This window comes from Oxyura jamaicensis, chromosome 3 (genome assembly GCF_011077185.1).
Source record: "Oxyura jamaicensis isolate SHBP4307 breed ruddy duck chromosome 3, BPBGC_Ojam_1.0, whole genome shotgun sequence".
Lineage (NCBI taxonomy): Eukaryota > Metazoa > Chordata > Aves > Anseriformes > Anatidae > Oxyura > Oxyura jamaicensis.
Window position 1 is genome coordinate 94,417,577 of NC_048895.1, and position 13,348 is coordinate 94,430,924.

A 13,348-nucleotide genomic window follows, 5' to 3' on the forward strand; every position below is an offset into this window, starting at 1 on the left:
GCTTAAGGCATTAAGGTACAGAAGTTCATATCTCAAATATGAAAAAATATTCTGACATGCACCATCCAGAAACATCTGCATGCAATGGACAAGGACAAATATGTTGTACAGCACTGGATTTTGAAATACGCAAGAGATGATTCTGACTCTGAATCAAGGGCTGCATTCCTTTCTTAAGTAATGCATCTGTTTTCACTTAAATGTGAAAAGTGCTTGTTTCTGTCTATCAACTATGTATTTGCTAAGCAAAAGAGTACTGGCATGACCAAAAAGAAAATACCATTTTACTTTGAGATTAATACATGTTATTGGATAAAGTTTCCAAGCTAGTTTAGATGATTTGACTCTGCAGTTTCTTGTTATATCTCCAATAGGTAAATTCTTGTAAAAAGACTCGAAACGATACTTTTGCATGTGCTTAAAATTGTTGTAAATAATATTTGTCACTCCACAAGTTCCAAATTGATGGAACAGGTATGAAACAGTACAAAACCAACAAAGAAGAGCAAGAGATTTTCTTGTACACACCTACAAGATAAAATTGAATTTGAGAGCTCATCATCTCCAAGATGTGATCAGAAAAAAATATGGTAGACAGATGCCTCTTTTTACTGAACCAGTCTCTTACTAGCATTCAAAATATATTTTCAAATGCTCTGTTTGTTATTAATATGATCACAAAGTTATCATCTTTGACTGGTCCAAACAGCAAACTGGAAGACTTTCTCCATTAATTATTAACAATAATTTTCTGTTTTCTGTTCCTTCAAGTGCACATATAGGAAATTAGCTTGGAGATGCTTGAATTGACACTTTCCAGTCCTTTGTGTTTGCATACCCACTTAACATAAACACACTGCAACACATAACAGCATAAACCTTAGAACATCTTAGAAACTTTTGCTGAGAGACTGAATTCCAGAATGGTGCTTTTTTTTTTTTTTTTTTTTTTTTTTTTTTTTTTTTAAGACAACTATCTTGTTACTGCACCTTATTTATTGTTGATTATAAATTAATTCAATAACATGCTTCTCCTGCTATCTGCCAAGAAAAATAACTGATACAATTTTTTTGATTCCTAATCAGAAGAAACAAACTATCACATATGTATTCCCTAGAATACATTGAATTTTCCCTAACAGACACAGGTAAACATTTCTAACCTTCAAAATATGAAGTTTTCAATGGCTGTAGTGGACTGTCCTTTTCATGCTACAGTATTTGAATTTTTGAAAATATACTATATTTTACATTAGTCTATTTACAATGCTTTTGACAGTAAATCAAGGTAACTCAGTAAATCACTAGTTATATAACAGCCTCTTACATACTTTAATGCAAGAACCCCCTCTTGCATCTATTATTTCATGGGATTTTACACAGCTCCAGCTGAAGGCCAGGATGGGAGGCAAAGACTCTTTCTGCAGCAATACTGTTATGGGCTAGACCTGCAAAGTGCTGCTAACTGATTTAGAAGATAAACTCTCAGACCTTAGTTAGACAAGGAGAAAGGTGTCACTCTCTGATCCTTCTCTGGAGCTTAGCAAACCCAGAGTATTGTCAGATGACTCAAATGGTAGTCACCATTAGTTTATGATAATGGTATCATCATAATTAGCTCCCTAGAGTAAGTTCAGTCTGTCTTTTCAGCCTGGAAGAGAAAGAGGAGTAGAAAAGTTGAAGATTTACCAGCTTTGCTAAAGAAGTTGCAAAAGCTAGCATGCTGCACAGCCCTCATCCTGGCATGCAATGCTGTCACTAAAGTTTGTAAACACCAGAATCAAGAGACAATAAGTGGAAAGTATAAACATGGAATATGCTACCAATACACTAATTGCATAGATAAACATTATGCATCTCATTTGTTAAAACAGCTTAGGAACAAGAGTGGAATCTGGACTGACAGCCTTTCCTTGGAGTTTGGTATCTGTCCGTTCCCACATCCTGACAGAATGGAACAAAAGATGCAAGTTGCAGATTTTCTTAAGCACTTAGGGAAAATGAGAGATGGCTCTTGAACAAAAAAATATTTCATGCATGTACTAGTATACGAAGGATGTCACACAGAGAAAATATGTTGGCAGTCCAAATGCAACCTAGTAAATCTCTCAGTGGTAATAACAGCTAAACTACTGAGAAAATAATTTGTCAATGGACTATAAATATGTATATGACCTTCAAGGAAAGGAGGGTTCCTATGGGACTGAGTAAGAACCTTCAGAAATAAGCACAGATTTTTATTTCTGTCATGTTATTATTTGAATTTCTCAGACTAACGAAATATTAATTACAGGTGAAAAACTAATAGAAAAGACCAGATAATTTCACAGGACTGAGCATCTGGAAAAAGGAAAAAAAATAAAAAAATAAAAGAGGTACGGCACAGAAATTTAATACCCAGAAATGCCTTAGAGATATGGCACATTCCACAGTGGAACAAATTAAACCAAATAACCTCACACACACACAAAACCTGAAAAAGCACTTTACAACTGGAAATACTGTGATCATTTCATTTCCTTTAACAGATGTATCTCTAGGAAGTGGGGTAGAGGAAAAAAGAATCATATTTATTCTCTAGGAACAACTCAAATACTGTTTGGTGAAACTAAGACTATTCCATGCAAACTGAGCTCAGAGGAAATGTTAAAGAATTCTTCAAGTTACAAAATCCAGACTCGTATTTTGTATAAAAAAAATCTAACACCTAAATAGTTCTGCAAACACTCACTGTGTCAGTTTTCAAGCTTCCTAGGAAAATACATTACTACTCTTTAAATGCCTTCTTTTTTCTGTTCCCCCCCCCTTTTTTTTTTTCAATGCTTACTACATTTTCCAGGCCAAATAATTACTGAAAATCCTATTAGTTTTCATCTGTCTGTGCAACAGGTTAACCCTAAAATTAAGATGCTATTTACAAAGCTCAGCAAAAGTATCCTGCAATTTGCATGATCGGGAGATGGCTGTCTGTTCTCATTCCAACTTCCAGCAGTTTATGGCTTAGTCTGGAAGGAGACAGAGGAAATACAGGAACATTTCTAGTGTCTTTATACTGTCTATACCAAGCTTTAACACTTTATCTAGTAATCTTCCAAGAGCCTACTGAGGTCACAACAAGGTCTTGCTTCTAAAAAAGAGAAGCTGACAGATTACACAACCTTCTCTCCATTAACTGTGTTAGTAAAAGTATTGAAATCTAGTGTCCTTCACAGAATGACATTATTCACAGAAGCTGTAAGGAGAGAACCATTCTCCTCTCTAAGTGAGTGAATACTTCACAGTTCTTACATGCCATTAACTTTCTTTGCAGTCCAGCTGTCTCTAGGGACTCCTGTTAAACCCCAGCAGCATATAGCATGAGCATTACCTTTGCTCAACATCTTCTTAATACTGTAGGGAAAACTAATCTTTTCAGCTTTGTATTTGTATTCAGGACTCCAGCAGCACATCACAGCATAAAAAACAAAAACTATATAGTGTACTTTTGCTATCCGGGGAACAACATCCGGGGAACTTTCCATCATCAATGCTGGTCAGTGATTAAAATCAATGTCTTGTGGTAAAACAGCTGAGGACTTAACAGAAAATTTTGTTCAACAGCTAAAAAAAGTTTTTCTGGCTAGATCAAAAAAGGTTTTGCTGGCTAAATCACAACTGTCTCAATGTTAGGACTGAAATTCTTGAAGAGGCATTCCATTTTAGACTCTGTAGTACATATTAATGTTGTAACTACCAAGGTACTAAAAATGGCTACATGCATTTCAAAAGGTGTTCAAAACATACATGATGACAGGAATAATTCAGCATTTTCAAAATTAACATGTTAGAAAATTCTGTTGTGGGACAGCATAATCAGTTACACAACTGACATCATTTGAGCTATTTCAGAAACAATGTTTTGTATGTTTTTTGAATAAATTGTCTAAAATACATGAAAACACACTAGGCAAATGTTTGATCTTTAATTAGCACTCCATCTAATAGGACTTTTTGATAGGGAGAAAAACTAAGGTTCTCATATTTGCATAAAGAAAAATTGTACCTTTAGGAATATATTAGGAACTTTAAATCTCTAGTACACTATATCAGATTCATCACTATGCTTTCTTTTTGATTCAGGCCTGCACCTGACACCTGTGATCCTGGAAACAAAAAAAATCTTTTTTCCATTTTGTCAGGGTGTAGGAATGGGAGACACCCAGCTCAGTGGAAAAGCCATTTCCTGGGCAATAGGGACAGTCCTTACCCCACCAGCAGCTCCCCAGTCCCCATAGGTGTTACATGACGTCAGTGTACCGGAGGCACTACTTTCATCATATGACCTGATGTATAGTCTTACCCTGAGGCACATGAGGAAGCTGAGTGTTTTAATTTTTATAGCTGCCACCTAAAAAAACATTATAGTTTTGTCTTCCTCTGTAGACCTTGTATGGATCATACCACGATACTTCATGTACTTCCTTTAGGTCCATTCATTTGACTCCAACATTATGTTGCGTATACTTTTTTTTTTTTTTTTCCCAAGAAAAAAATTCCCATTGTCCATTTGCAAGGTGTAAACTACCTACAAGATCCTAGTTCAAATCCACAGTTTCAAAGTAAAATATAAAGCAGCTACTTAAAGAGAATATCCCAATCAGTCAAGAAGTAATAGCCTATTTTTTCGCTTCCATTGGCCATCAACTGGCAATCTATCTCAGTCATGAAAAAGACAACAATCCAATATCACAAAAGCTGCACATCAAGACTGAAATATATGTAACTATGGCAGAGATACTTAACGTACTTTTATATTGCATTAACAGATAACCTATCCATTCAACCAGTTCAGTATTAACGGAAATTTTCTAGTGAAGATGTAATGGAAAAAAATTTCCATGGTTTTGCTTTTCTTTTCAGAAAGCCTTTCTTTAAACAGGGTAATTCAAATGTTCAAAGGAACAGCAAGTTTCATTTTCTTAATATAACTCTACAGAAGTGGATGAAGTAGAAAAAAGACAGCTTAAGTGAATGAGTGAAACCAGACAAAATCTTACATTTTTATGGTTTTAAGGAACTGACTTAAAAAAATGAAACTTCCTTGGATGAGGTCTGAACTTTGACCATTTTAATTATTCTTGCATTTTTCACTTAATATCAAACTTCCATCCTGATGCCAGACTTTCTGTCTCATATAATGATTACCTATAAAGCAATAGTAAATAATATATATATATATATATTTAAATTAGTCAATCAAACAAGACCCAAACTGACGTGACTGCTACTGGAGACATATTGGGAATGTTTTGCGAAAAATACTCTGACATGATGAAGCAAAGTACAAGTAACAAGAAGCTAAATCCCAAGACTAGTAACCTAACCCTTAGAAGGGCTATACACTGCAACAAATAGAAGCAATCTGACCCCTGCTGAAGGCTTATCATATAAAAAAGGATTCTGACACTATAGGACAAACAGTTAATCTGCAGTTTACTAACTACAGAGAATATTTAAACATAATTTAGTAATAACCTCATATATATGTGTGTGTATATATATATATATTCTGTCACTTTCAAGTTTGATTTCATAGAATTATAGAATGGCTTGGACTGGAAGGGACTTTTAAGATCATCTAGTTCCAACCCCTCTGCCATGGGCAGGGACACCTCTCAATAGACCTTACTGCTGAAAGGCCCACCCAACCTGGCCTTGAACACCTCCAGGGATTTGTATCTAGAGAAAACGTATCCATGTAATGAGATCTCCTTCTTCCTTATGGTAAATTTCATTATCTTAAAAAGGTTCTGAGGGCAGAATAAAAAATCCTAGCTCTACTCTAGGCAAGTAGAAAAGTTACCACTGACTTAGTGAAACTGAGATTTCATGTTATGTACCTATAAATTCTTTCGTCTCAAAAGGCAAAATGCTTCATGCTTACTAAGAGGCTAATCCAGTCAAGTCCTTCACACTCACCATTTTCCTCAGTATGTTTCCTTGTATCTTCATGATGTTGTTTAAACTTGAAGCCCATAAAACAACTCCTGCCCTCAGCCTCAAGATCAGTCTTCCAACCCTCTTTTACAGCGCATTGTCTTTTTGAAGTTTTAGCTTTCTTTCCTGACAAATCCATTTTTAAGTGTGTCCCTCCCCCCTTTTTTTTCTTCTTCTTTTTGCCTTCTTTAAGACCTAACCCTAACCCTAACCTTCTTCCTGGCTGTCCAGTTTGAATTCCCTTTTTGCTATGTCCCTTGTTCTCAGTTTTGAATTCTTTTGGCTCAGTTTTGGATTCTTTAGTTGTTGAATTTTCTTTTTGATGCTAACCTACATGCATAATCTCCTGTTTATTAAGACAGACCTCTTTTATTTATTTAATTATTTATTTCTTGCTGGCAGCATGCAGTGTCAGCAGCCTTGTACTTTTTCTATTGCTAGATCTGGTTACTCATCTTCAGAGCAGAGTCTTGCATCCAAGAGAATCTCTTGAAAGTGCATTTAAAAGCTGACCATCTGAGTGGACCATCCCATCAGATCTTGACAGACAGCTTCCTCTCCTAAAATACCCCTCCTAAGTACATAGCTTTGGTTCTCAGCCATTTTTTGCTGAGAGTTCCTCCTCTTCTATTATAATCAATACCAATAGCTTTGTTTGTTTTGAGAGGATCTGGCTCCTGTTTCTGGTCTTCATAGAAAGGCACCAAGATGCATCTGTCTGGCTTTAGGCTTTCAGGAGCACTGACTGGAACTCAGCTCAAGAGGTGACTTTCCATCACTAATTGCATGCTCTGTGGGACACCAGAGATAAAGAGAAAGTTTTGGAAGCAATGGATGGAGAGGCTTTTCTTTTTGGTGCTGTTCCAATAAGCTAAACTGCCTGCTTTTGGATAGATAAGCCTAGTTATTGAGGCAAAAAAATAAAGAAAAAAAATAGGATTACATAATTTAAAGTATATATATATATATATATATATATTTTTTTTTCTCAAGGATCTGTATCACACACTACATTTTGTTTCTGCAGTATGCTGCCTATATGTGCTGATCTTATTTCCAAATATTTGTGCTTGTCCACTCTCAACACAGCTTCCTGTTTTATCTTTCAAGCATGGAATTCCTCAGAAGCTTTTGCTTTAAAGACTTTTAACTGTGCTAACAGAACAACAATGGGAAATAAACAAGTACCATTTGATGAGAACATACCAAGATGTTCAGTTTTTCTACTAAGCAGAGACGAACACCTGAGCTTCCTTTACTTAAGGCAGAACTTAGTGTTTTCTGTAGTCAGTCAAGTCCATTCTGGTTTTGGGTCCTGCTTCCCCTGTCCAGTATTTTAGTAACCTTAGGGAAATTCTTTGACAGTTCTGGTCTGCCAAGCAAGGTATTTTCAGACTGGTGATGAAATTTGGCAAATTTGTCAGACACATCACCTTCCCTTGTCTATCTAGCTTATCAGAGATGGAAACAACGGAGATAAAGATGCAGCATGGCTTACAAAAGGAACTACAGAATGTGAGAGAAAGTTTTTCTTTTTGAAAATGTACAGAAAAATCAGTTTGTGATTTCTTAGTAGAGAAATTATATCCTCCAAAACTGAAATCAGCATCTGACCTGCATGCTGCCTTAGAGTCTTCAACATTGAAAAATTGGCATGTCTTCAGCTCAGATGACCAATTCTCTCAGTAGCATCATCATTGAGGCTTCTTCTTCTTCAAAAAGTTTTCTAAAAGACTTAAACTATATTTGGAAACCAGTATGGTGCAAAGTTTAAGAACTACTCAAAATGCTTTCAGTTTCCTTTATCTGTGAAGTTTTTTAAAAAAACTAATGATTTTTCATGCTGAAAGATGCTCTGTGAACACAGCTTGGAAACAGGAGACACCCAGTTTTATAGCTTACAAAAGGGACTAATTGTGTTCCACAGCTTCCTAACTAGTTTGATCCTTGAACTCCGAATCATTCTTCCTTCTGGTTGGAAGTGGAATGCAAGATGACTGCTTCCCTAGAAAGCAATGCTGAGAATGAGCTGTGAATGCCTAGCTCTCTTTCACTTCCCTGATAGCATACTTTGAAAAAGAGAAATATGCTTCATTGTTTCTTCAGAAAACTGCACTATTATTTGCTGTTGCAAATCATAGATGTCATGAGGTGTTCTGTAAAATAGGCTGTCATATTGAAAGAGGAATTTATAACAAACTTGAAATTGTAAATTGAGAGAAAAAATATTTAAAAAATATTTCATGAAAAGTTTATGCCAGATAAAAATTGACTAAAAAAAATCTAAAGTATATAAGGCTACATAGCTACTGCCTTTCATGAAAAATATTGTAGGTACCCCCCAACAGCATACCTGACAGTAAGTTTATTTGAGCTGCTTGTAGCTCATTGGAATGGAATAAAATCCTCAAATGGGAAAGGATTACTTTAGATCTGGGATAGCACCTGTGTCTATTCAAATGTAGTTTCTAGGGCAGAATTTCATTTTTATACCAGTCAGAAAAAGTCCCGATTCACTGATGGTAACATGGAAGTACAAAATGTGACTGAAAGCATGTAGGCTTGTCTCCAAAAGGTTTGAATATTCAATTTGTGAAATTCTAGCTCAATGCTATAACTTAGTATTTCAAAAAATTAACAATTGGCAATATTTCTTAAGCTGTTCATAAATAAGGAATCCTGTTTCTGAAGATTTGTGGCTTGTTACACGTAATGAGGAATATTTATATGAATGTAAGTGAATGGCAGAAGCATCACTGGCTTTTTGTCTTCCTGGCTTCAGTGCTACTGAACTTCGGCAAAATGCCATTCATGACTCAGACTATTTATTTATTTATTCTTTATTTTTAGACTAATGGGAACTTTATGAATTCCTTCCCTGATTTCTAAGAGAAATACCACTTCGCTGTAATCTTGCAATTTGGAATATTAGATTACTGCCTTAATGAGTATTTGTAACTCTTAATGAGAATGGTTAATCACCAAATAATTGATTTTAGGTCTGAAGATACAGTTGTTAAATCTTTTAAAAATTATTTCCCTGCCCATACAGGAACTCAGACTATTAAAAGATTTGTGAAGATGAACATGTAGTTTCAACTAACATTATTTTTGAAAACACAAGGATACTTTTCATTTGCATTTTATTTACATCTCTTAAAAATGAACATCTGCATGCCATGTAAGGTGTAATGCATCACATGTAGTATGAAGAACTTATGTCACCCTCCAAGTGACAAGCCACCTGAAAACATATTATGTTCAGTTAGGTGAGCAGTAGAGAGATACCATATACACAAAACAAGCTCAGAGGCTGGAACCATGGGAGCTCAACTGTAAGTTTGCCTTTGGGATAGTTTCAGATCTCAAAGCCTCTTCCCTTTCCCTGTTTTACTTTTTTCTGTCATAGCTTTGACTGTAATTTCTGTAGTTAGTTCAAAATACATAGAAAGTATGATGATGCCAGTATTAGGAACAAAATACTTTTAGTCAAGAATACACAATTAAAGTAATTCTTTATAAATATTTGTACAGACAATAGAGGCTTCTCATGCATTTAGTTTCAAGCAATATTAATGAAATATTTATTTTTTATTCAAGTAGATTATTTCCAGTGAAGGCAGGGATTTTTTTCTTCTGCTAGAAAATCATCTTACTCTAATTGAGATGTAATTAGAAATGAGAATAAGTTAGTAAGTTCAACTTTGTCCATAAATGACATTAACTGAATCATCTCCTGCATATAATTTACTTCAAATTCTTTATTTACTATTCTAAGAGTTAGTATTTAAACGTTCAGTATTTTATTACACAATTTTAACTTGAATATTTTCTAATCAATCACAGATCACTTTCAGCTAGTATTCATTTATGATGTTACTTTCACCTTTTGTTTGCTGACAGGAAAATGAGATAAGAGAAAAATCTTAGCTGGAGGTCTGGACAGGCAGACATGCTCGATGAAGCATGTAAAAAGCTAATACCGTAGAGACATCTCAAGCATTCCCATATACATTCCCAAAAGATTTTTTTTCCCTCCCTTGAGAAACAGCACATAGTCCATAGGGACTTCCTGCCCTAGGGAAAAAAAAAAAAAGGCAATTTAAATGTCTCTTTTCCAGACATAATCACTTGTGCAGTGTACTATTTTCTTCTAAAAGTTACAGGCTTCTGAAACTGATTACTGACTTTCAGAAGACATAGGAAAATATATGATTTTAATAGAAGCTAATTTAAAATAACTGAAGGTCTGGTTGATGGGGATTGATGCAATGACTTTAAAATTTGTTCCCTTAGGTCTGTCAAGATAAATGAATCTTGGAAGGGATAGTTATTTTTCCTTGATATATTTATTTATTTTTTTCCCTAACTTTAAGCAGTTTTGGTAGACTAGTATGAACAAGTATGGAAAGCTATTTAAAAGAGAAAGAAAAAACTATCTGCAAAATTGGAGTTTTTAATAGTATTCTGTCTTTGATGAAAGACTTGCATTTTGCCTTTATATACAGAAATGTATCTGCAATTCAGAAATTTAAGTATACATGGATGAGCTTCTACAAAATGACAGTTGCATATTTAGAGTCTGAAAAAAAAATGTTTCAAATTATGGGCTAAATTCTGCTTCAGATCACTTATGAAGAAACCAGACATGGCCAGAATCCAAAGAACACTGCCACTCTGAAACATGAGCAGGCAACTAAGACAAAGTGTGGCTGGGTTAAAGGTAACTCATGACATCTAGAGTATGAAAAGTAGGAAGGTATCCCCTATACTTTGAACAAGTATTCAGAAAAAGAACTGAGGAGACTTATCACCTTTTTCCTTATTTTGCCCTGCCATTAGAACAGAAATTACTGTCTTAAGTTCGTTTTCCATCTTGTTCACTTTTGTCTGTAGACTCTTAGGGTCCAAAATCTCAGTGTGATGACTACAGGTATTGGAAGGGCCAATTAAGTTCCTCTGATCTAAACTCACAAAGTATGTTGTGAAAGTACAATACATTTTTCTAGGGATGTAAGAGCAACTTAACAAGCTTTTGACAACTGAATATATGTCAAACACTGTAGCTTCAATGCACATTTAAAAAATGCCTTGCTGTAATTGATGGTCCACTCCTTCCACTCTTTTTTTTTTTTTTTCCCCCCCCTTAGGTTAGTGCGTCTGGGCTTAGTCAAAAGTCCAGTGACATATGTGAGAGACACTTCAAGAAAGAGAGCAGGAACATGTGCTTGGGGCATGGAAGCACATGACCTCTCCATTTGGCCAGCAATCAGCTAATCAGCTGTTAGAATGAACTCTACCAAATGCAGCTGAGCTTTGTGTATCACACAAAGCAGTTGCTGAGTTTATGAGGCTAATGACATTTTTCATGCAATAAATTTCCTGATTTAAATACAGAGCTATAGAGGTATGACTACAGATAAATTTGACCTCTTTGCTATTTCTCCCAGCAGGTATAGTATTAGAAAGGATGCTTTATTATAAAAATAATCTTTGCATTTCAGTAGACAGGCTTTAAAAAAGCCTAAAAAATGTGCTTTGGGAATTTTCTCAGACTTCCAGATAAGTCCCTGGAAGTAATAAACTGCTTAGCCTAGTAATCTATATTTGATTCAAGGAAAAAATCTTGATAGTTTCTAATGATCTTAGGGATGGATGAAAAGAATAATGCTGCTCCAGCCATCTACCTACTTCTTCCACGGGACATAGCATTATGTAGAAAGTCATGATTAATATTACCACTCTTTCTGAAAATGAATGCTACAGTTGACAGAATCAGATTATAAATATTAAAAAGAAATCACCAAACTTTCTTTGGAAAGACTGTTTGCTCCAATAACTGACAAATTCTATAAAATGAAACTAGCAGCCAGTATTATTTGCACTGTTTATACGGGGTAGCATTTGGCAAAGAAGGGAAGTATGTATTCATATAGATATGTAATTTCTATCAGGAACATGAGAGTTTAATTACTATAGACTAATCATTTGGCAGGAAAGAGCAAAAGCAAGACCTCCTTTACAACTTTAAATGAAAAAGGGTAAGTTAAAGTGTCTACAAAATACACAAATAATTTGCTGATTCTTTGGAAAATCATTCTGTAACATGGACACAAACTATACAACAGCAATGAGGAAGGCTCTTCATTTAAACAAGAATTGGCAAACCATTGCCGTCATAAACAACTTATAACATCTCTGCCAATAGTTTGAAAACAAATTGCTGTTAACACATACTCTACATGTTGTCTTTTCTTTCTTGCCAATTTAAAGCGTGATTTAAGGAGAAAAAAAAAAAAAAAGACCATCTTGGTTATAAAAGTAACGTTTTGGAATGGGCTCCAACACATCTTTTGGCAACTTTGCTAAAGTTTTAAATCAATTTGTATGATTTGAAGTACTGAAGAAGCATGACAATCTGAAATTGAAATCCTTAAAGAATTTTGTCTTTTTAAAAATGTATCACCATAACTATGTTACTATATATATATGTATTAATTTTCCCACCTGTTTTTGCTGTTTAAGCACATTTGGAAAGACGTGTCTTTTTTCCCTCTGTGCTTTCATTTCATATAATTTAAGCAAAAATTACACAAGAATTAGATTTTTTCATGAAAAATTCCCATGAGCAATCACTGAAAAGCTAGGAATTATGCAAATATACGTCCATCACACAATCTTCACAAGTTTCATTTACATCAGAAAAAGAATTCCTCACACCAAAATCAACATAACATTATCACAACACCAAAAAAGGTGGAAAATTCACACACACTCCACCCATCGTCCCTTCACCACATTACAATACTACATTCTCCACAATTACTTCATTCTGGAGATCATAGAATCACTGAGTCATTAAGGTTGGAAAAGACGTTCAAGATCATCTGGTCCAACCATCCCCCTACCACCACTGTCACCCACTAACCCATGTCCTGAAGTACCAGGTCCAACCTTTCCTTAAACACCCCCAGGGACAGTGACTCCACCACCTCCCTGGACAACTGACTACTCTTTCAGAGAAGAAATGTCTCCTAATTTCTAACCTAAACCTCCTCTGGCACAACTTGAGGCCATTCCCTCCAGTCCTATCACTAGTTACCTGCGAGAAGTGGCCGACCCCTGGCTCCTCAGGTGGTTTCAGGTGGTTGTAGAGAGCAATGAGGTCTCACCTGAGCCTCCTCTTCTCCAGACTAAACAATCCCAGTTCCTTCAACCTCTCCTCGTAGTTCCAGGCCCTTCCCCAGCTTGAAGTGAGGGGCCCAAAACTGATGTCAACTAACTATTTCTCCTTTCAAATTAGGCAGTAAGATGTATTTATTTCTCTCTCCTCTACACTTTTCTTATGAGAAGATTCTTTGAATCTCTGAAG

The 13,348-nt window shown here is 35.3% G+C and overlaps 2 protein-coding genes across 5 annotated transcripts in view; one reads left to right on the forward strand and one right to left on the reverse strand.

Moving 5' to 3' along the window:
- The window catches only part of MCPH1 (microcephalin 1), a 126,495-nt gene that overhangs the window by 41,432 nt on the left and 71,715 nt on the right, over positions 1–13,348 (reverse strand). Inside the window, exon 13 of one of the 2 annotated variants that reach the window (XM_035321157.1) lies at positions 9,049–10,053. The exons of the other annotated variant lie outside the window; for it this stretch is intronic. Coding sequence (XP_035177048.1) covers positions 9,859–10,053 — 195 coding nt within the window. The 3' untranslated portion in view covers positions 9,049–9,858. Of the gene's footprint in view, positions 1–9,048; positions 10,054–13,348 lie in introns of those variants that run through there. 2 annotated transcript variants of the gene reach the window in all.
- The window catches only part of ANGPT2 (angiopoietin 2), a 44,158-nt gene that overhangs the window by 4,675 nt on the left and 26,135 nt on the right, over positions 1–13,348 (forward strand). The window lies entirely within an intron of this gene.